Source organism: Episyrphus balteatus, chromosome 1 (assembly GCF_945859705.1).
Source record: "Episyrphus balteatus chromosome 1, idEpiBalt1.1, whole genome shotgun sequence".
NCBI lineage: Eukaryota > Metazoa > Arthropoda > Insecta > Diptera > Syrphidae > Episyrphus > Episyrphus balteatus.
The window spans coordinates 39579399-39603955 of record NC_079134.1 but is presented as its reverse complement, the minus strand read 5'-3'; the positions used below and the strand labels follow the sequence as shown (position 1 = coordinate 39603955).

Here is a 24557-nt window from a genome sequence, read left to right as displayed (position 1 = left end):
ACATCACTAATAGAATCCCCACCATGTTGGTTTGTGTATTAACTATAACCGTTTGCGGAAGATTCATGTCCTCACTACTTAACGTTCGTCAAAAAATTGACATCTATCACCAAATGTCAGCCGAATTGCACGTGTGTGTTGTGTGTAGATCTCTTGAATGTTTTGTTTTCATTACGAATTTTTTCTTCTTCCACACTTGTTAATAAATTAAATAAAAATGGTAATTTCTTTATTATTTTACAAAATTTATATTATATTCACATAAACAAATACTCAATTTTACAGGGCAAACAAAAGAAAACAAAAAAAATCCAAAAACAACGTAATGCTCAACTTTCACGTCTAATGAAACCTACCGACAGGCGTATCAAAGAAGAACTACGTAAAAAACGAAAAGTTGCCATAGATCCACTCAAATTGAAAATAAATGAAGCTCCACAAACTAGTTCAGCTCTATTCTTCCAATACAACACTCAATTAGGACCTCCATATCACATTATTCTCGATACCAATTTTATAAACTTTAGTATAAAAAATAAGCTGGACATAATTCAAGGAATGATGGACTGTCTTTATGCCAAATGTATACCTTACATTTCTGACTGTGTTCGAGCTGAATTGGAGAAACTCGGAGCCAAATATAAACTTGCTTTGAGAATAATCTCCGACCCGAGATTCGAAAGAATGCCATGTTTGCATAAAGGTGATTATGCTGATGACTGCATTGTTAACAGAGTTACACAACACAAGTGTTATATTGTGGCAACAAACGATAAAGATTTAAAGAATCGAGTTAGGAAGATTCCAGGTGTTCCAATTATGTATGTCGCCGCACATAAGTACACTATTGAACGAATGCCAGAAGCTTATGGCATTAAGACATGATTTTAAAGGAAAATAGTCTTTAGAGTGAAATGTAATCAAAAAAGTTTTATTTTGTATATTTTTTTTTTTCTATACAAACCATTAAAAAGTGTTTAGTTTGACAAATTGAACAAAGTTTTAATACGTTTTTGTTTTATAGGTATATTGAAGACTTTTTGACGAACTATCTTGGAACTAAATTAGAAATCAAATTTTTTGATTGTCATGAAGATCAAAACTTTTACTCTTCATAACTACGGTAAAACTAATATTCAACCAATTTTTGGTTAAAGTTTTTTTTCAGAGAATTCGGCGGACACAAATTTTGCTATTCTAAGATTGTGTTTAATAATGTCAAATCAAAATTTTAACACAATTATCACTATCAGCACTATTCCCCGAATCGATTAAACCCTAACTCTGACTCCATTATTTTACTTTAAAATACTAGGAGCCCGTTGGGAAAAATTAATACACATACATATATACGAGCCCTAGCAATACCAGCCATTTATTGATGATAATAAAAAATAATATTCGAGTCCAAAACGTTGTCACTGTACTTTTATATTTTTACTTATATAGGTACTATATATCAAGTTATGCATTCGTAAAAAAAAAAAAGTTGAGATAACATTTTTCCATAACATTACGATGGTAGAGAATGCCAAAAAAGTGGGTCCCGGGAGTCCGTCTGTCTGTCTGTCTGTAAACGAAGCTACAGCCTAAACGGATGGACCGATTGATGTCAAACTTGGTATGTAGCGTTATTTGGTGACTCTTCAGAGGGGTTTTTGGAATAAATTTTTTTGGACCAAAAATAACGGTACTTGTCATATACCGATTCTAGTAAAATTGAAATGTCTCAAAAACGGCTCCAACGATTTTGTTTAAAAAATTCAAATGTTAGTTTTAAGCTAAGGTCTATCTTTAAATGAAGAAATTTTATTTTGAAAATCATTATTAACGGTACCTGCCATAGAACCGTTTTTTCAAATCCCATTATCTCCGAAAGTGCTTATACGATTTCAACGAATTTTTTTGTGAAGAAGAATTTATATATAATTTAAAAATTCAAAAATAAAATTTCCAAAAAAATAATTTTTGGATTTTTAAAAAAATTTTGAAATTTTTTTTTTGAAAAATCAAAATTTCGAAAACGGGACATTGAATTTTTTTGAAATTTCGGTTTTAGATGTTGATTAGTGATTTCTACAAAATGGCATACCAATTTTATTTTAAAACTTTTTTTCCAAAAAATTATTTATAAAAAAGTAGTTTTTTAAAAAACGGCTCTAACGATTTTGAAAATTTTTTGTCCAAAAATGCATCTTAATATATCAATTAAAACTGCATTCTTGTTTTGGAGGGCAATTTGATTTCAGATTTTATTTTATTTTTTTAAAAAACGAATTTTATTTTTTTCCCAAATTTCTATATAAAAAGTCTTAAAAATTTAAGCAACTTTAGCTCTAAGAGCAAGTTCGTGCGACCCAGTCGTGCATTTTATTTTTATATGACTTAAGGCAGACTTATGGTAATATAGACCAAACTTTGATTTAGGTTTCGTTAACTACTGGCTTAAAGAGTACCTATATTCAGATCTTTATAATAATTATTACGAAATATTTTAAACAACTTTTTAAAAAAAGCTTGTAAAAAGCTTTATTTCTATATGCTTCCAAGGTATGGGCCCCTATCCGAAAAATCCATATAAAAATAATCGAAGGAATGCAGCAAACATTTCTGAGTTTTGCTCTAAAAGACTGTAACGGGCAACTGGAGTGGGACCTGAGGATGGGATTCGTTGGGTAGGATGAATACGGAAGCGGAAATTGCAGGAAATGGATGGGATTAGATATAGGAAGGTTCCGAATGTCTGGTAGACGGGGCCGTGGCATGCTGGCGATGCGCGGGCTAGCTCGCCGGATATAGGGGGGGATCTTGCCCCTCCACCAAACCTCACCTCGCTTCAAAAATTCAATTCATGCCAACGGTGATCTTCACTTTTCTCAATACAAATAGTTCATTCACACATCAAATTACCTTATACCACCTTTTTGGAACTACCCTGCAGATGTTGTTTTTTTTCTTGCCATTCTAGCTTGGCCTTGACCACACGGATGCGTGTGAGCTGTGGCGATGATAAGAGCTTCCCAGCGGTGGGTGCTTCCTAGTCTATTTATCTTCGTCAATGGCCCGACAAGGCAGCCACAACAAGACACTCCCATGTATTGATAACTACAACTTACCTCCATATCAAAAACGATTATGGTCTTTCACTTGATGAAAAATTGCCGATGTTGTTGTACATCAAATTTTTTCTGTTGATATGGACTGTTCTGTCCTTCAGGAAAAAATTAATTTTGATCCAAACTTTATTTACAACTATAATAAATATTCTACCAACTATTATAAAAAAAAATCCGAAAGCTTAATGATGACTACTCCTACGGACTTGATAGATTGCCGGTTATTGTCCGCAAAAAATGAATAAATGCTTTCATTCAGCCACTTATTCACAATATCCTTTTTTAAATAAAGTCGTCGTTATTAGCCCTGTTCCATTGGAGGTGGTAGTTTACTACTAGTAGATGTTTTGGTTAATCTAGTACTATCATCTACTCAAGCTCTTCTTCCCGAGTAGATACGATTTGTATTGAATACGTTAAAAGTGCGTTCCATTGAAAATCGCTAGTAAAGTACTAGTAGTACTTTGCCACCTCCCAAAGGAACAGGGCTATTATTACCTATTTCAGCATTATTTTTAAATTAAACAGCCTAGGTTTCCCTCCTGTCTTCATCTAATGAATGAACTCTATTTGACTAATAGAAAATACAGGGTATTCCACATCTACCGCCACAGACGAAAACCATGGGTTCCTAAGGTAATTCTGAGTGGAAAAGCCTATTTAGTAATTTTTTAGCTTTCGCTTCATTATCGAGTTAAAACGGGTTTTATGCTTTTAAATGTTGCTTTCTTTAAACTGCTTCATTTTCACCAAAAATGTACTGGTTTTAAAAATTTTAGTTTTATTCAAACAACAATCAAAAACCATTCACAACTTTTTTCTGTTTATCTAAAGGTTTTCCGCTAAAAAACCGTTAAAAGTTAATTATTTTTTTTTATAAAGATGTCACCATGACAAAAATATAGTTGCTAAGCCAAAACTATTCTTCCGGACCCAAAATGCACTGAAAAAGAAACATTTTTTGAATGCTGTGCTGTGAAACAGCACCAACCTGGGGTTATGGAGCTCGTTCCAAATCCAAGGTCAGTTTGGTGCCATCAGCTTCTGGTTTTTATAAATTGCTAAAATACTACCATAAATGACTTAATTGTAAGTTTTTCGAAGAATTACTTATCGTAACTATCTATAATTCAATATAAGTATAAGTATATAAGTATATAAGCAATGGCGTACGTTGAGTCGCCGGGGCCCCGGGGTAAGACTAAATTTTGGGGCCCCTTTGATATTTGGGGGCCCCTTAGTTACAAAAAAAATTACGTATACGCCATACGTTTTTTTTGTATGGCTAATTTATTTTAAGGTTTATTTCAATGTTTTAATATGTTCGTAATGCACTTTGCTATACTTACTTAAAATGCCTCTCATAAAAGTAGTAAACACTTGTACTAGGGGCCCCCAAAATTAAATATTTAGAGACCCCTAAAATAAAAATTTTTTATATAAGAATTGATAGTTCTTGGGGCCTCTGTTCTGAAGTAATAAATACACTTTTTTTTTCCATCATCAGACATAATTTTTTTATTTTGGGGCCTCTGAAAAATTATTTTTAGAGCCTCAAAATTAAGTGCTTAGAGGCCCCTTAAAAAAATATATTTTTTTTTTGGAGCCGAGAGTTAATAGGTATTGGGGCCTCTGTTCTGAAGTAAGTAATTCGGAATGCCACCAATAACGTAATGTTTTTATTTTGGGCCCTGATGTATTTATGTTGGGGCCTCTGAATTTATATTAAATTTTCCATTTGATTGCTTTGAACCACTTTTGAGGATCCCCAAATAATATTTTTTTGCTTTTTTGGGGCCCAATGTATTATTTGTGGTGGCAAAGATTTTTCAAGTAATATTTTTTGGGGCCCTAAGATAAAATTATAATTTTTCTTTTAAAAAAGCAGTTTATTTTTTTGGGGGCTCTGGGGTAACGTTTTTTAAAATCAATATGCATATATTGTGTGGCTACCAATGCACTATACATTACACTGAATGACATAATTTGTCTCCCTGGTTACTTCGTGCTAACAGTTTCCTTCTCTGCATTGTCTCCAGTGGGGGCCCTGGGGTCGGTCGGGGGCCCCGGGGCACCGCTCCGCTTGCCCCAAGGGAGTGTACGCCCCTGTATATAAGTGACCTCAACTCCAAAAATTTACAAAGCGTTTCGCCCAGGTACGACAGTGGGCTCATCAGTTAGATCTGTCGTACTCTTACTAAAACGCCTTATTTTGGTCACTTGAACTTATATTGAATTATATTCAATCACTCCACTTAAAATAAAAATAATTTTAATAATTTTTTATTTTTTTTTCTTCGTAACTATCTATAAGTACACAAATTATGTGAAAATAATCGTATACAAATCTCAACGCTCTCGGTGGGACTTTTACCTAACATTAACTCTGTTAAAATTCTTGAATCTTCAAAAGTTCATTAATAGGCCTATTCCCTTGGTGGTGGCACTCTTCACTTTTACTTCAAAGGCACTTTTTTTCAAAGGCACACGCTTTCAACGAAATTCTATCTACTCAGGCAGAAGGGCATTTAGTACATCTAGTGGTAAATGTACTAAACCATCTACTCACTAGTTATTTTCCAACGCCAATGGAAGGCGGCTTATAATGATCAAGGCAAATTTCTTGTTGAAAAAGAGGAATTGCTTGACAAAGGACGACAGTTTTAAAAGAAAAGTAGTTATACTTTCCAGTAGCTTCAGCTTACTCTAGCTGAGAATCCGGCGTCACAGTCGAAAGTCTAACGTAAATATTTCGAAAAGGTAAAGGCTTTTGTTCCAGACCACTGATATCTATAAAACACTATAATGTAATATAGAGTTCAGTGGGCAATACAAAATATCCTTAAGTTTTGTAAAAAGTTGGGACAGAGCTTTAGCCGAGCTCTTGACGTATGAGTGAATGTTTTGGAAGGAGGTGGTTACCCAAAAAGCTCGAAAAAGATAGAAATCTTGTCCTGTCTATTTGATGGAGCCTTGCCCCTGAATACTTGTAAATATATATTCGAAAGCCTTGAATGTAAAAACAAAATATTTGTTTTCATATTTCCCCAAACTCCACAAATATAAAAAATTAGATAAACTCAATAGTTGCTCGACTTTAATTTTAACTGTTATGCCAGACTCATTAAAGAATTGTGAACTACAACATTTAAGTTAAATCCCTTTCCCAATTTCTGAAACATAAATAATCAGAAGAGGATTGTTTTTGAATTCTTTTCCTTCAAACAAAAAAATATAAAACTGTTTTTTTTTTTAATAGATTAGCAGTATTTTATTTGTTTTTTTATTTTTATTTTTGTTTTATGATTTGTTCTTTTTAAAATTAAAATGCAAAAACTAGTTAAAAGAAAAAAATACATATGAGTAGTGTGTGAGAGTGAACAAACATTAAATTTTTTTTTTTTTAATGAATACGAAAAATAAATTTCGTTGTGAATGCGTCAAGTTGAAGCTATTAACTGCTCATTAGAGCGCAGCGCATGATGTGAAGTTTTAAGGAAGAAAAACATTTAACTCATTGTATTGACCTGAAATGAAAAAGATATAAAATTATCCTGCTCAAAGATAAAAACTGTAAATCTAAACTTACAATATCATCAATCTTGAGGATTGATCTAACTGTCTCTGTAGCTAGGGAAATTGCTGAAATACTGACTAACGAAGGCTGGACAACATTTTCGGCGAAAATATCGGTAATGGCTCCTTTGCGGACATTAATACCAGCATTCTTTTCACCTTGAGCATGTCGGTTCCTCAATTCGGTCACGGTGGCAATTGGATTGAGACCAGCATTCTCGGCCAAAGTAGAAGGTATGACTTCGAGAGCATCAGCATAGGCACGGAAACAGTAGGCATCGACACCTTCAACTGTTTGGGCATAAGCAGCCAATTGTAAGGCCATTTCAATTTCAGGGGCTCCACCACCACAGATCTGAGAGCGTTGCTTAACCAAACAACGAACAACACAGAGGGCATCATGAAGAGAACGAGCAGCTTCCTCGAGGACCAGTTTGTTAGATCCACGGCAGATGATGGAAACAGTGCGGCCGGGGTTTTGAATTCCGGTAATTTTAACGAATTTACTGGTTCCACTGGCAACTTCTTCACACAAATCAGCGTTAACAAGATTTTCGGCGACAAAGTGATCGAGGGAAGCAATAGGACGACAGTTCAAAGTCTTGCAAACGAACTCAATGTCTTCACGTTCTACATCTTTGACAACTAAGCACTTGATTTTGTCCAAGAAATGTTGAGCAAGATCAGAAACGGCATCTCTATAAAATGGAAGAGATTATAAGTTTTTGGAATGAAATTAAGGACAAGAGATATACAAACCTCAAGATGGATTTTTGGACAAGAAGGACATTGCAACCAGCCTTCTTGATTTGCTTGACAATGTTCAAAATGTATGAACGTTCTTCCTTCAATACACGATCCATGGCTGCGTAGTCGGAAACAATGACACTGTGGTCCATCTACAAAAGAAGATATCCAAGTTATTTATTTTGACACAAGAAATTTAAATATTTCCCAACTTACATCTGTTTTTGGTGGCGAAATACAGAATTGAATAAGACCAATCTTTGCCTTTTCAATGCGCTTAGGTGCGTTGGTACCAGCCGAACGCATTGTGAATACCAAACCATCAACCAATTGGGTATCTTCAATGGTTCCACCCAAACTACGAATAACTTTGATATTTTTCAAATCAACAGTTCCTTCCTTGCCGAGTTCGGTCACTTTCATGACTGCCTCAACAGCCAAGGGAGCCAATAGGCTACTCTGTTGCGATACAACTTTCGAGTTCAACGAAGTTGATGCACTCTTAATGAGTGTCTCACGATCGGTCAACTCAATTGGTTTGGACATCTCATTCAAGATTTCAATAGCTTTATTGGCACAACGTTGGAAAGACTCGGAAATAGCAGTTGGATGGATACCCTTGTGGAGAAGTTTTTCACAGGCTTCCAATAGAGCTCCAGCAATGACTACAACTGAGGTAGTACCATCTCCAGCTTCGACATCTTGTGCACGTGAAAGTTCAACCAACATCTTGGCAGCTGGATGGAGAACATTCATTTGCTTGAGAATGGTTGCACCATCGTTGGTGATGGATACTTCTCCATTGCTCGATTGGATCATTTTATCCATACCACGAGGACCCAAACTTGTACGAATGGCATCGGAAACAGCTGGAAAAAAAAAAACAATTTTCAATTTTTAACTTTTGGAGAGATAATTTAAAGAAGCTAAATGTTGATAAAAATCAAACTATTTTTGCAAGATGCTGCCACAACTTTTGCTGACCGTATATTCGGAGGATCCAGCTCAAGCTAAATATGTAGAAAAGCAGTCGAAACACTGCCAAGGGAACATTAATGGCGGGTTCCACAAGGTTACCAAAACGTGTTTTCATGAAGAATGTAGACGAGTGTACCCAAGGATGTGCACTCTAACTCGTTGTTACAGGCAAAAAGTAGAGCTCCTTATAGGGCCAATACGAGAAACAAGGAGTCGAGTCTTTTAGGGTGATTTTGTTCACTAGAAGTTGAACATAACTTGAGGATTTTTATCTTCAACTTCTGAATTTGGTTTTATTCACTCGAAGTTGACGTTTTTAACTTTCGATTTTCAACTCGAGAGTTTATCAACTTTCGGTTTTCTCAACTTCCGGAAAAAGTAGAAGTTTGCCGACCAAACTTGGGAGTTTACTTCAAAATGTTTTTTTTTTTTTTTATTTTTCTGTCAAAATTTTGTTTGTTTATTGTGAAAACAAAAATAATAATCCAAAGCAACACAATTTTGGCATTACCTTTTCTTTTTAGAGGAATCAATGCAAAATGTTGCCCCGCTAATTTAAAGAACAAATTCATAAAACAAAATTCAAGAACAAAACAAAAACTAAAACCATTTTTTTTTCTTATGCATTTTATTAAAACATTTAAATAAAAACATTATGTGTACGAAAATATTCAATATTTTTTTTGATGACATGGGTTTGCAAGAAGTTATTTTTCTAGTTTTCTTGTTAAAAAATTCTGCTTTAGATCACTGTGGACGCGACGCAGGGACGTTTGAATATTTTCACTTCTATCCAATTACAGGAACTTCAATTATAAAATTCGCACTTAGGCCCAATTTATTCACTCTCCATTATTTTTAAAGGCTCCATTAAAAATTATAAAACTGTCAAATCGCATACAAATTTTAAAATTTCCCTTTTTTAATGGCCACTTTAAATTTAATGGAGTGTGAATAAATTGGACCTTAATATTTTTTTGAAATTGGATTGCTTTGCATTTTAATATTTTGAAAAACGGGGCGGCGTACGTAAAATCGGACAAAACTAGATAAGTTATTACTTATAAAGTACACAAACCAAATAAATTTAAATACCGATTGAATTTCTTTAAAACAAATTTGACATTTTCAACACAAAAACGAACAAATTACAAAAAACTTCGATTAAAATGACATTGAACTGGCAGTATTTGTTTGTGCTGTCACAAATATCCTAGGGATATTTTTTAAACTGAAAGTTGACCAACTTTTGTTTTACAAACTCGAGATTTGAGAAAACGATAGTGAACAAAATCAATTCTCAACTTTTGTTTTAACTCTCAAGTTATAGTCAACTCTCAAGTTTGTCAACTTGGGAGTTTGCTACAAGTTGAGCAATAGTGAACAAAATGGCCCTTAAGGTGTTTCGTGACAACTTCTTTCATGTGTGTTTCATGGAAAATTCTTTCAAATGGTGAAAAAAATCTACACAATGAATTCAGACAGGAATAGAACCCTGTCGTGATAAAAACGAATATGCAAACCGTGCTGAATATGTTAATAACACTCTTACACAGAGATCAGAAAGGTTCTTTATTGTTGCCATATTCATTAAATGCTATGAAATAAATGTCTATTAAAAGAAATAAAATACACGACTTTTGTCGCACGTATGTACTTGCTCTTATGGTAAAAGTAACTGTAATGTTAAAGCTTTTTACTGAACAAAATTAGAGAAAATTTAAAATTTGATATTTTTAAGGAATTTCCTAAGTAGTGTACAAAAAATAAAATCTGTTTTTATAATTAATTAAAACCCGTTTTAAATGATCTCTTACACAAAACCAAGTATGCCATTCAACTTCTTGTATAAAAAAAGAATTTTTAGAAAAAAAAAAATCGAAAATCGTTAGAGCCCTTTAAAAAAAAAATAAATTTTTATAAAAATGTTTTAACATTAAAAAAAAAAGTTGGTATGACATTTAAAAAAATTTGTATTCAATACAAAAACGAAATTTCGATAAAACTCGACAACCCGTTGTTTTTTGATATTTTTATACATCCCAAATCTTTACGGTTTTCGATTTAATGCATTTTTTGTGAAATTTCGATAAATCACGACTTTGCAACAGTATTTTGCTTCCTCCGCTCATAATTGTTTTTTACAATTCTTTCACTTAAACATTGCCTAATAATAAGAAATAATTAATTAATCTAAATATTTTTTATTTTATTCGCCATTTTGCTACAAATGAATTAAGGTCCATTTTCTTCACTCGGAGTTGAACATAACTTGAGAATTTTTAATATAAAAATTCTCAAGTTTTGTTCAACTCCGAGTGAAGAAAATGGACCTAACTTTTCCAAAAATCGAGGCTTTTATTCAAAAAGAAATAAACAAACAACAGTCGAGAAAATTTGTTTATTTTTCTTTGTTATTTTTCTCTGAAAGACCCTGTTTTGTTGCTTTTAAATTGTTATATCTTTAGTTCTAACTTTAACTTTGGAAACTTTTATGCATTTTTGAAAACTGCAATAACACGGCAAGTTTTCAAAATAATAAACCAGTGTCACACTACACAAATTTTTTTCAGGGTGTTGCTCTGAAATAAAAGTGAGAAATTGTGTTTTCATACAACATGGAACTGTTAATTCATTTGCAGCAAAATGGCGAATGAAATAAAAAATATTTTGATTAATTAATTATTTCTTATTATTAGGCAATGTTTAAGTGAAAGAATTGTAAAAAACAAAAACCAATTATGAGCGTAGGAAGCAAAATACTGTTGCAAAGTCGTGATTTATCGTAATTTCACAAAAACTGCATTAAATCGAAAACCGTAAAGATTTAAGATTAACAAGTTACCAAATTCTGAGAGCCCTAAGGTTGGCCTATCAGCATACTTCGTGTGATCCATTACTTTTGGGACACCCTGTATAACGTTTATTTCTGTATAAACATTTTGTCGTTTACGAGAAATTCATAAATAAAAAAAAAAAAAACGTTCTATGGCAGGTACCGTTAATAACGGTACAAATTTTTTTTAATTTAAAAAGGAGGCTCTCATGTGTTACACTACACACACAAATTATAATTAAAACCGTTTACGCCGTTTTTGAAAACAAAAATAACTTTTCTATGACAGGTACCGCTATTTTTGGTCCTAAAAAAAAATTTAATTTCTTCTCTAGGAAATCACCCAAAACTGATGTTACCAAGTTTTTTGGCGGCAAAAGAATACGAGTTGTCTAAAATAGTTTTTCAACTAGATGAAGCCCCCACCAAAACCTTTAAAATTGTCAATTGTAATAAAAACACAAACTCAACAGTGATGAGCTTTGGAATTGTATTTAATTGAAATACGACCTAATTTCGAAATTATTTCTTCACAATTTTATAGATCGCATCTCGAGGCATTGTTAAAAAAGGTAAAAATTAATTCTATTAAACTAAATATGTTTAAATAAAAGCCCTATGCCAAAACGAGCAGAATTGGTCAAGTCCAAAGGCAAAACATTTGTATATTGCAAGTAAAAAAAAATGGCCAAGGTTTATCATTCAACGAGGAATTTTATTGAGGAAGGAGAAAAATAAAAAAAAGGAAATTGTATTGCATTTATATCCGTTACTTTTTTTAATGCTAACTCATTTTTTTAAATCAAGATTTTACGAGGAAAAGCTTTCACCTCAAAAATAGCATTAGGTCATATCTTGCCCAGAATTTTTTCAACTCCAACCAAGAGGAACGCCGCTGTAGAGTAAGACCTTGTCGTAAGAAACGCACGAAAGTGGAAGGCAACTTGGCATACGAAAGTGGAAGGAGCTGTTTAAAGGTGTTTTTTAATAATAATAAATAAATATTTTTCTAGCATTTTTTTTTACTAAGATTCGTGTTTTTTCAGGTTTGGTTTATTTTAGAATTCTGTTGGTCTTTTGTTTTCAAAAAAGTATTGATTTTTTTAGGGGAAGTTAAGTTTTTGATAATTTATTTAGATTTAAGGCCCCCGCACAGAAGATACTTTCTATCGGCTAATATTTAATAAGTATGAAAAATGTATGAAAGTTCCTACAAATGATGGAAAATGTTTTTAAATGTTGTATGAGAGTGGTGTTCAATGCTTATATGTAATTCCACAGGGAATATAAAACTTAATGGAAATTCGTTCAAACTTTAAAGCCACCATATTAGACAAAAATATGTTTATAAGATATCTATTCTAAATAAATCCCTTTTATCTTTAAAAAAATACCTGCATAAAATAGGTGTGCAAATTGGTACTTAAATGTATCGGCGTGCTTTTTTGGACACTGATCCTGACAATCGAGCCTTTAGAAAAATACACTCTTTTACTTTCTTAGGGTGACAAGCGCCTTAAGGCGACTCTACAATCCATAGTGGATTTAGTACTTAAAACTGAAAACCCAATAATTACCGGCTGGGGGAAAAAGTCCGTGACACTTTACAAAATATTTATTCTAATTAAAATTATCTTTGCTTTCCAATAATAACACCAATAAACAATTGGAAATAACTCTTTTAAATTAAATTTAAATAAAAATTAAATAAAAAAAAAAATCAATCAGGTGACTCATGTCGGGGGAACATTCTAGACTGAATTTGTTTACACCCTCGGGATCCCTCAGCAGATGCAACTTCAAATGAACACAAATCTATCAAAATCATTATAAACTTATGAATTTTGCATCACATATCAATATTTATACATTGAATAACACTTTTAATTAAATTAAATGGAGTTTTTAATTTATTAATTACCTTTAGCTGCTTGAATATTGCTCATACGGACATCAGCCGGCTTGCTCTTGTCTTTGAAGGCAGCTCCCTGAGGTTTTAATCCAGCAGACATTTTACTTTTTGGTGCGATATTATTTCTGAATTTAATTAACACGAAATAAATAAGTTTTGTATTAATTTAAAGCACGATTAGAATGGATTAAAATTTTTCCTCGCGATTTGAACAAAAGCAATGAAGAATATTTTCTTGAAGAAAGAATTTTTTCTACCGCAACTTGTGACAGTTGTTAAATGTCAACGCTACTGTCAAAGTGACAAGCATCGATGTGCTCTGAACTGATTTTTGTAAAATTAGGGTACGTTCAAAAACTGTTAAGGTGCAAACAGGAAAATAAGATAAGGCGAGGCGAAATGAAATTTTTTTTACAAAAATAGCACAACAAAATTGAAGGATCACGATTCGTGACAGGGCGCCTCCACAGGAGATAATTTTTGTCATGTTGAAGTGTCTTAAGGCTTGGCCACACCAGAGGGTATGCGGTAGCGGTACGGGTAGAGGTAACGGTACTTGTATGAAAAAAATTCCAAACTGACATATCAACGTTCAGATGTGGAACTTTTTTCCATACAAATATCGTTACCGCTACACGTACCGCTACCGCATACCCTTCGGTGTGGCCAAGCCTTTAACAAGAAATGTCTTGTGGAGGCTCTCCATTTCTTGTTATGATTCAATGTTAGACAAAATCGTGTCTTCGATTTTGTTTGAACACCAATGTCTAACATTGAATTTGACAGATGCGTTTTTTTTTTCTTTTGGAAGGGTAGTTTTTTCATTATTTTTTATCCTCTCATGAGCAAGGTTGTCTCCGTAGAAGCGGACGACAAAATATATTTGTTTGTTTTGCGAATTTTTGTATGTTTTATGTTGAATTGAATTAGATTTAATGAAATGGTATAATACTTTTTGAATTTATTTATTTATTGTAAATTTATTTAACAGGTATTATAATTGATTTTGTAAAATAAAGCTTGTTTATTTCCTAGAAGGAAAGAAAAAAACAAACCAAGCAATAGGTACATGCATAGTTTGTTGATGAGTGCATGTGTAAATTGACAAAATTTAACAAAAAGAAGTATTCATACAAAATTGACGGCATATAAAATAAATTTTGTCCGCAAAAAATCATACATCATCCTCTGGCGAACGAGGCATATGAAATGAAATGTCCGAACAAAATTTGCCCAGCCAAGAAAATGAAAATTGTTATGTTGTAGATGTTAGACATTGAGTTAGAGAAAAATATCTCCTGTGGAGGCGGCCTGTGATCCTGAGGAAAAGCAACATCACGATTCGTGATCCTGATGAAAAGCAAGATCTCATGTAGTTGTTGTTAATACGTGTTAATTAATGATCTATATGGATCAAGTGGGATAGTAAAAAACGGCTAGATGCAAACCCTACTAACAATTTTGCTTCTATAATGCTTTACAGAAACAACAATTGCTTCTGTAAAGCTTTATAGAACCAAAATTGTTTGTCGGGAATAGCTTATTTTTTGGTTTAAAAAACAATTTATGTAGTTTTTTCCAAAAACAAATAACGCTAGAAAGAAATAAAAATTCCTGATGTAAATTTCCCGATTTTTCACTTTTAAGGGCCACCCAACTAACATTTCTGCTTTGGTAAAGGTATTACAGAAGCTACATTTCAGCTTCTTTTTAACTTTAGTAAGGTTGTTGGGCATGGAAAAAGGAGAACGTTATACAAGTTTGACCCTTTATAAGAATGTACTCATAAAAGTTCTGTAAGAAGCTTAAACATAGCTTTACCGAAGCTCTACCAAAGCTCTACCGAAGCTTTGAGATGTGACAGATAGCTTCGAAAGATTTTGTATAGCTCTTTAATACATCTCTTATCGAAATTAAAAAAAAAAAACAACTACAAAAACAAAAAAGAATTTTCTTTTTTAATTGGTATTGATTTGATTTTAAATCATGAATTTTATCTTTTAATCTGATAATAGGTGTGTTTTTTTGTTTATCTATATAGATTTTGTGCAAAAAAACGACATCGAGATTTTTGAAATCGAAACAATTTACGTGTTAAATACAACAAAAACTTTATCTGTATAGATTTTTCAAAAATCCAGATAATTATCCAGTACCCACGTTCTGTAACTTAGTCGAGAACTTCTCGCATCGAAAAATTGTGAAACAAAAATTCCAACCGTTTCTCTATCTGGAAAAATAGACTGTATCTGTATCTCGATGTGAAAAGCCACCCTGGAGATTTCATATTCCAGTTCAATAGTGGAAACCAAATGTCAAAAAATTTCTGTTAAAATTTCAAAAATTTTAATTTTTAAAACATTGGGTTGTGTTAAATAAATTAACAATTAAATAAATATAAAACAGTGATAAAAAAATTTATAAAATAAATTAACAATTAAATAAATATAAAACAGTGATAAAAAAATGTATCATATGGTAATATACGATGAGTACAATCGACGAAACGCTATGCGAATCGAGCGCCGGCGTCTTCGTGATGCTCAAGATCCGTTCGAAATGCCGGATGAGCAATTTCGTGCGGTTTATCGATTTACTCGGGAGTGTGCCTTTAAACTAATAGAAGAAATGAGCCCTCATATGGCAAAAGGGCAGAGAAAAACTTTTGTGCCTATCCCTTTAAGGATTTGCACCGCCCTCCATTTCTTTGCAACGGGCTCGTTTCAAAGAGATGTAGGGCAAGATTTTACAGCTGCTCTTAGCCGAACGATGGTATCACGGTCAGTAAAAGAGGTGTCCACCGTTCTACAAAATAAATTGATGCCAAAGTGGATCCAGTTTCCAACTGAAGAAGAATACGAAGCCATTAAATTAAGGTAAATATTGCATATGAATAAAAACCATAATTAGCAGATTTTGTTTTAGGTTTTTTGAAGAAACTGGATTTCCAGGAGTCATCGGTGCGGTGGATTGCACCCACATCCGAATCAAAAGGCCGGATGCCGAAATTGAATGTGCTTACCTCAACCGGAAAAGTTATCATTCAAAAAATGTTCAGTTGGTAAGTTTTATTAATGTAATTAAAAAATCAAATACATTTTCCAACGCCTCTGCTTAAAGGTATAACTACATACCCTACTTTTTAAATAGAATTATTTTATATTATCTTGAAACTTGTATATTTATTGTATATTTTATTTTTTTTTCACGTGCGTTGTTTAATCGATAACTCTTGAAAGCCTTTAGAACATTTTATGGAATCTTTTATACTCCATTCAGGAAAAAAAAGTGTTATTAGGATTAGCAAGGAGTTAATCCCACATTAGCCCTGTTCTATTGGAGGTGGTAGTTTACTCATGAGTAGAAATCCAGTACAACAACTACACATCCCTCTATTTCCTCGAGCAGATCATGTGTTGATTGTATATAGTACTAGATCTACTCATGAGTAAACTACCACCCCCAATGGAAAAGGGATAATGCGAGATCAACTCCTTGCTAATCCTAATAATACTTTTTTCCCTGAATGGAATACCTATAAAAGTTCTAAGGGCGTTAAAGAGTAAGCGATTAAACCAAGGAGTGTAGGTACATACATCATGTGTATGTCGTATCAGCCACAAATCATCTTCGAAAGACGACGCACGTGAAAAAAATAAAATATACAATAACAATACCTGATTATTTGCAGGCAAACAAACTTACCGAAAAGATCATATCCATTGTGTAATGAATTCCATTGCCATGAGCAGTGAGAAAACTTCTCTCAATTAAGGAGTTGAAACTTGAAAGGATGAAAAACTACCTGCAGAGTTTGCGCAGATATGAAAATAATTCCTTTCTTTTTGCTATGCACGGATGTGGTGAGATTTCACAGTGCTTCTGTTGATTGTATTTGTATGCCGTCTTCGATGGTACCTATTGTTTCAAGAGAAAGGTTTATGTGGTTTCTCGAAAGAAGACGTGGTTACTCTTCAAGTTGATGGTCATGTACTTGATGCAAAACATTTATTTGTACCGAGTGGAAACCAATGTAGCACAAATGTGGTAATTTAGTACGAGGTGTTTATATCAGTTTCACTCCAATCGGAAATGAAGATCAGAACTCTGAGGTGCGTTCTTTTTCTAACAATATTTAACTATTGTAAACTATCGTTAACTGAACCCATGTGTTGATGTGTCAAAGTGGATTTTTTTGTTTACAAAACCAACTCAAAGACTTTTTTCTTTTGGAAAAAAGCGGAAACAATGTAAATAAAAAGAGAGTTTTGTAATTCTATGATGCGAGAGAAGTTATTTTGACTAAAAAAACATGATTTTTTGTTATAATTATGGAAATAAAAGTTTTCCCAAAATAATTTTTTTTGATAGTTTGAAAGTTTAACAATATCTAACAATAAATCGTTCCTAAATGATTTGTAAAAAACGCAACAATTTCTAACAATGACACTTCAACAATATTTTTCGACATAACAACGATAGTTTACTATTGTTCGAAAAAGAACGCACCTCTGGTGGTGTAGGAGTGAATGGGCACGTTCAAAGAGAGTCAGGCGATTGTGCAAGTACTATTCAACAATAAAAAAATGTAATTTGTTCAAAACAAACAGTTTTCTCCTCTCAATATTTACAAATTTTTTAAAAAGCTGCTTGGCCAAGTTATCTGGATAGCTCTTCGCTAAAAAAGATATTCCAGATACGGGTATCCCAGATAGCCTATTCGATAGGTGTTTGAAAGTGCCCAATGTAATAAGACTGATGAACAGCTCGGATGCAATTAGAGGAGCGATTCCCCTTCAACTCTCACATTATTGAGGAGCGTATCCCAAAGGATTATGTAAATTGGATTGAAATTTTCTTCTAGCTCGGCTCTAAACATATGTATAAGTAATTCTATTCAAAAAGTAGTATACCTTTAAGCAGAATAAAAATACTTGAATAAAAATAATTTTAACTTTAAACTGTTCTTTTCTAATATAGATATGCGACTACCAATTGAAAATTCTGGGGGGATTTGCGAGGTTTGGTGGGGCTTCACATGACGCCTACATTTGGGAAGCGTCGAGGATAAATGCATTGCTGGAACAACGTTATGAAAGTAACGGCCGCAACCACGATTCATGGTTGTTGGGTAAGTTAGTTGTAAAAGACTTCTTAATTCTTAATCTTGTGTATTTTCAACATCTTAATTGAAGGTGATTCTGGTTACCCTTTGCGTCCATGGATAATGACACCATATCGCTCAGCAACTAGCCGAGATGAAATTAACTACAACAAAATACATTCAAAGGCCCGAAATTGCATCGAGCGTCTGAATGGCAATATAAAGTCAGTGTTTCGGTGCCTTCAGCGCACGTTATTCAGCTCGCCGCAGGATGCAGGAACGATTATAAATGCTGTTTGTGTTTTGCATAACTTTAGAAAAGGTCACGGAATAAGCGATGACTCTATTTTTGATATTCCTATCAACATAGACGAAGACATAAGAGATCCTGAGGAGCCAAACGTTTTCCTAAGAGAGGCTGTAAATATACGTAACAGAATTAAAAGAAGTATTTCTTAGTTTACATATATCGTTTAATAAAAAAACATATAACCATATAAATGAATAATTAATGTTGTTTTGAAATTTAAAATTATATAAAGGAAAACGAAAAATGTTTACATACATTTTTAATGCATGTTGTGTTAAGAGAAAAGAATAAATAAAGTAAGTAATTAAATCATATATGATAAAATAAATACTAGGTATACTAAATGTGGTAATTTTTATAAAATTTTTTGGGCGGTGTTTGGAGAAAGGTCATCCTCTTCATCAAGTCCTTTAAATACAAATATTATATAATGAATACAACTATCTTAAAACCCATAAAAAATAATTAATTAATACTTAGTATTGAACAATATTTGTTGAGAGACAAACATTTTTTGATTTATACAAAAATAACAAAATATTTAATAGGAAAATTAACTCAAATATATAGTATATAGTACATACTATATATTTGAGTTAATTTTCCTATTAAATATTTTGTTATTTTTGTATAAATCAAAAATTTTTTGTCTTTCAACAAATATTGTTCAATTGTATGTAAGTATAAATAAATTATTTGTTATGGGTTTAAAGGTAGTTGTATTCATTATATAATATTTTTATTTAAAGGACTTGGTGAAGAGGGTGACCATTCTCGAAACTTCGCGAAAAAAATTGAATGAAAAATATATATTGGTCTTAAATCTTTAATTTAAACATCTCTTCGGAACAAATTAATTAATAAATCAACTTTTTGTAACAAATCATTGTTTTGCTTTTCAATGATTTCAATTTTTTTTTCCATGTTGTCGATTTTTGTATGTATTTGTTTGATGTCTTTTACCAATGCACCATGCATCTCCTTTGCTGTTTCAATTCCAGTCTTGAATCGAGCTGATGGTGGTGCTTCGGTGGACTTCGGTTTTAAGGAACTTGATGGATCAGAAGTTTTGATACTTGGCTCAACTTTAGATACTTTTGGTGGTGGCTCCAAGTTACTCTCATCGAGTGTTATATCTTCTAAGAAGTCATCTCCTAATAACTCGACGGAGAACATAGGTTCCTGTAAAAAAAAATATTTACTTTTTATTAAATTAAAGTTTTTAAAAACTTACAGCAAGTGGAGCCACGCCTGATTCTACAGCCGTTGAATCACCATGCACTGCATGGGTTCCCATCACACCCAAAATTTGCTCCTCAAAACCGTTTAAGTCATTTGGAACATCCTTGATGCTCCCTCCACCTGTTTTATTCAAAAAGCTTCTTTTCAGGTTAATTTTTTTTTTTACCGCAGATTTAAGATCTATCCAACACTAAAAAAAAAAACATGTATGCTAAAAAGCTATATAATATTTAAAGTCTTAAGATAAAGGCATTTCATCAATACCTGTGTTTTTTGGCATTGCTATCCGTATCCACAGTTTAAGTTTACATGTATTACAATAACAAGACCCAACTACCGATAAGAATAGAAGCTAAGTATAGCTGCGAATTGAATTTTTACGAAGTATTTTTGTTTATTTGTTCCTTTATCTTGGTACATGCATATAACTTTTTTTAATATTGATATTTGGGGAATCCTACTGCGTATATCTTTGCCAAAAAACACAACTAATGACTGCAAAAAGAAAATGACACTACGCCTTGGTTAAACTGGACAAAAAACGCAGACGGGGCTAAACAATTTTCATGTTAAATGCAACAACAACTATGACTGCATTTTGCTGTCCCATTTAGCACAGACGTAGTAAAAAAAACACCTAATAGTAAGCAATAAATAAATATAATTTGTTTAGAACCGTTATTTTTGTAAAGAAAAATGGTAGTAAAAATTAACATGAACTAAGATGAAAAGCATACTATCGGGATATGCAAAAAAGGAATTCGCCAGGTGGCATGGAAAAATATACAACATTTTCAAAAGTTATTTTGATTACTAAAAGTGTAAATAAACAATTTACATACCTTTTTCCACTGATCGGTAGTTTTGTTACTACCGCCCAAGGAGTTTAATTTTGTAGTTAAAGCCAGCCAATCTCCCTGGCTCTTAACATTAGCGTTGGTTGTTCCGAATTGCCCCCTTGCAAATTCTAAATGCGTGGACATATATTCCACCAGCTTTTCTTTTTGATTTTTGGAAATTCTTTGGTTTTTCTATAATAATGAATTGATGAAAAATTCAGTTTTGTTTTAAAAAATAATATTTAAAAATATTTACCGGCTCTTTTTTTTCAGACATCTTTCATTGATTCCTTTCTCACATTATTTTTGCTTGTGAGTAATTTTGACAGAAAAATCGAGGAATTATCTCGATAATTTTTTTACAGAAACAGTTTTATTCACATTTTTCCAGGCTTCCAGTCAATTTTATTCCGAAACGTTTCAAGTCGAGAAAATTCAAGATACAGACACAAGCGAATGTGAGAAAACAGTTTTTGTGCCGATTCACATTATTTTTGTTTCGATTTGCCTGTTTCATGCGAGAAATTTCTCGATGCGAGAGTTACAGAACGTAGGCACAGATTTTACTTTCTCTCGATAGAAAACAGTACTGTGATGCGTTCTTTTATTCGACAATGTTAACTATTGTTAACAATAGTTAACTTTCATCGTTCCTAAATGAGAAAAAAGTTACAAAGTGTAACATCGTGACGTCACAACATCGTTCCTAAATCCAGTGTTGAAGTGTCAAATAGTTACATTTTGTTACTTTTTTCAACTCAGCTCCTGGACTTGAGTTTCAATGTTAATCTGTCAAACACAACTAAATGGAGAAGAGAGGGGATGATGTGAGAAGAGAATTTCTTGTTTGTTTCCGTATTTGAAATTATTGAATGCATATTTTTTTTTCAATTTGCTTAGAATTCAATTAAAAAGAATTATTTCAGTACGAAATTATTTTTTTCTTGTTTATTCATTCATAAAATTAATCTCAAAAATTTTTCTTTTGACAGATCAACAAAATGTAACATTTAGTCGTTCCTAAATCAAAGTTGACATTTTGTAACAAAATCTAACAAAAACAAATACAACGATTTTTTTGACATAACAACAATAGTTAACATTGTTCAATAAAAGAACGGATCACTGCCAAGGTACATTACAGGTATTAAATGTCAGATTCCATTGAACGACAGCTGCAGTTGACAGATATATGACAAAAAAATATAATATTTAAAATTGAATTCAATTAGGAATAGCAAACAACACAAATCAATGTAAGTACAAGCATATTTTTTGAAAAAAGATGAAAATTGTACCATAAAATTTGTTTTGTTTTAATTTGATTAATAATTTTAGGATTCACGTTTTTGCAAGAGTGCGATATCTTCCGCAAAATTAAAGAAAAAAACCTGAAACCAGATGGAAAGTAAAACAATTTATTCTTACAATGAGCTAGCATAATTTATCTTTTTTTCTAGGAATTATTTCACAAAAGAAGAATTCTGTGTATTGTGCGCTTGTGTCTTAATCGTGCCGGTACCTTCAACCCCCATGCAAAGCCAAATGTAGTGTAAAATGCTCTTGGAATGCCCGCTCGTTTGCGAAAACGTTTATTCTTTGACGATAAACATGGATAAATGATAACAAAGATCTTGTTGTTAATCATTTGCCTCAATAGAATGCCCACCACAAAAACAGTCTCATAACTTTTTAAAAATATACACGTCATGTATGTGCGCTGCGAAGAAAAGCCGAAAAATATTCCCCCAGGAAATACTTTTCATCCCAAACAGCAGACAGCAATAAGCAAGACAATCCTAACATCGCATTATGCAGCTCATTCAACACCCATATTCTTCAGCTCCCTAAAATTGACCTCACTTTATGTAAATGATATCAGAACCAAGACCCGTTGATGAAAAGCCATCTTAGAAGAAGATCACTTCACTGCCTGTGCAAATGATGGTATCGACGTTTATAAACTTGGACGACAAGTGATGTGGAAACAATATCATCTTGAAAGTTGATGTGGAAGAAATATTTGAAAGAACGTTATAGTAAATGTTTCAGAGCATCATTTATGTCCCCAATTTTGATTGCGGGTAATTTTTTTTTATTAATTCTCCTTTTTTGGTTCGATATATTCCTTATTCTTTCTTCATCAGATGAACTCTGCCTGCATTGATGTCGTCCTGTTTCTGTAGGACATGTCTTCTACAGATGGCTCTAAAGCCCCCATCGGGATCCCGAGAAAATGATATCTGCATAAATCTTCTTCGCAATTACTTTCGAAAGGAATTAAACCCCACTCAACCAACCCTACAACTGGACATCCGGGTCTGAACACCTCGAGGACAACCGCCTAGACAGCAGACTTTTTAAATAAAGTTTATCCATGTATTATATTTGTTTATATTTTATAACTTTGTCATTATTTAACGTTAGGCCCCCTTTGTGCTAACAAAATTTTGTATCTATCAATGTATCTTAGAAATAAGTTATTTTAAGTCAATTGGAAGTTCTATAAATCAAAATTAAAATTAAATTGCAATTAAACAAAAAACTTATTTGCAAGCTAGCATTCTTGGTCCAGCTGTGGGAGTCCTTACAAAGGCGGGATATTAGTGAAATAAGAATCGTGGTTGATAAGTTTCAATTATTACAACTTAAAATTTTTATTTGAATAGTTTTGAAGTCTCTTTTAATACATTTTTCTTTAATTTAACCACATAAATTCACTGCCCAACACACAAAAATTTTCCCGATCGTTGTTTATCATGTCTTACTAAATGGAGGGTGCTGATTCCGAAAACAACATTTTTAGTTTTTTTTCTAGCAGATCTAGTTTTTAAATTATTCATACATAAAAACTCATACAAATTTTTTTTTGTAAATTTTTATTTTGTATTTTTGTTTAGCTACTGAACCGAAATACATTACAGTCGAAATAAATTTTTCCAGCGAAACTTTAAAAACGCATGTGATAAAAAAAACATACAAACATACCTCCCGAAAAATATTCCCCCAGGAAACACTTTTCATCCCAAACAGCAGACAGCAACAAGCAAGACAATCCTAACATTGCATTATGCAGCTCATTCAACACCCAAAAATCCTTCAGCTCCCGTTGATGAAAAACCATTTTATAAGAGATCGCTTCACTGCGTTCAAACTTGGACGACATGTGCATGATAAGTGAAGTGTGGAAACAAATGGCATGTGAAAGTGGTAATTGTTTCAGAGCATCATTTAGCTCCCCAATTGGTTGCAGGTAATATTTTTATTGATTCTCCTTTTTTGGTTCGATATATTCCTTATGTACTCTGCCTGCATTGATGTCGTTTTGTTTCTGTAGGACATGTCTTCTACAAATGGGTCTAAAGCCCCCATCGAGATCCCGAGAAAATCTGCATGAATCTTCTTCGCAATTGCTTTCCCCTCCTAAACAGTTATGCAGAGGGAGGAATTAAGGCAAAACACATGGATTCCCAACCCAACTTAACCAACCCTACAACTGGACATCCGGGTCTGAACAACTCGAGTACAGCAGACTTTTTAAACTAAGTTTATCCATGTATTATATTTGTTTATATTTTATAACTTTGTATTATTATTTAACGTCAGACCCCCTTTGTGCCATCAAAATTTTAAATGTATCTTAGAAATAAGTTATTTAATTATTAAATTGCAAATTGCAAAATTAAAACGTAATCCGTTTTGCTTTTTCTCATTAAGATTTATCTGACAAGTTTCCAATCCGATATGAAAATTAATTGAACAAATTTGTGCGCGCCTCACTGCATAATCTCGGAACTGCAACATCAGACTTACAAAATGTTTCCATAAAAAATTCAACACATAACTTTGTATTAGTTTTTAGAAATAAATAACATACTCAAAGAAAGAATTACTCAG

At 32.7% G+C, this 24557-nt stretch overlaps 3 protein-coding genes and 2 long non-coding RNA genes across 6 annotated transcripts; 3 read left to right on the top strand and 2 right to left on the bottom strand.

The window, feature by feature from the left end:
* The first annotated feature begins 109 nt into the window (after positions 1–109).
* LOC129905164 (rRNA-processing protein FCF1 homolog) lies at positions 110–1006 on the top strand. Its single transcript, XM_055980571.1, has 2 exons — positions 110–220; positions 286–1006. Exons 1-2 carry the CDS (start codon positions 218–220, stop codon positions 883–885), a joined length of 603 nt encoding a protein of 200 aa, XP_055836546.1. The 5' UTR covers positions 110–217; the 3' UTR covers positions 886–1006.
* A 5379-nt stretch (positions 1007–6385) lies between these two features.
* On the bottom strand, positions 6386–13458 carry LOC129905858 (T-complex protein 1 subunit delta). Its single transcript, XM_055981480.1, has 5 exons — positions 13175–13458; positions 7656–8308; positions 7452–7591; positions 6706–7390; positions 6386–6643 (listed from the first exon to the last, which is right to left on the bottom strand). Exons 1-5 carry the CDS (start codon positions 13263–13265, stop codon positions 6626–6628), a joined length of 1587 nt encoding a protein of 528 aa, XP_055837455.1. The 5' UTR covers positions 13266–13458; the 3' UTR covers positions 6386–6625.
* Positions 13459–15631: 2173 nt separating this feature from the next.
* Positions 15632–16895, top strand: LOC129916490 (putative nuclease HARBI1). The gene is made up of 3 exons (XM_055996513.1): positions 15632–16041; positions 16091–16226; positions 16857–16895. Exons 1-3 carry the CDS (start codon positions 15632–15634, stop codon positions 16893–16895), a joined length of 585 nt encoding a protein of 194 aa, XP_055852488.1.
* A 2950-nt stretch (positions 16896–19845) lies between these two features.
* LOC129906059 (uncharacterized) lies at positions 19846–21227 on the bottom strand. 2 transcript variants are annotated; one of them, XR_008770712.1, is made up of 3 exons: positions 20917–21227; positions 20664–20852; positions 19846–20011 (listed from the first exon to the last, which is right to left on the bottom strand). It is a non-coding gene; the product is annotated as an uncharacterized LOC129906059 (long non-coding RNA). The 2 variants fall into 2 exon arrangements; XR_008770713.1 differs by lacking the exon at positions 19846–20011 and adding an exon at positions 20037–20316.
* Positions 21228–21835: 608 nt separating this feature from the next.
* On the top strand, positions 21836–23149 carry LOC129905653 (uncharacterized). Its single transcript, XR_008770628.1, has 4 exons — positions 21836–21916; positions 21999–22068; positions 22121–22744; positions 22808–23149. It is a non-coding gene; the product is annotated as an uncharacterized LOC129905653 (long non-coding RNA).
* Positions 23150–24557: the final 1408 nt, after the last annotated feature.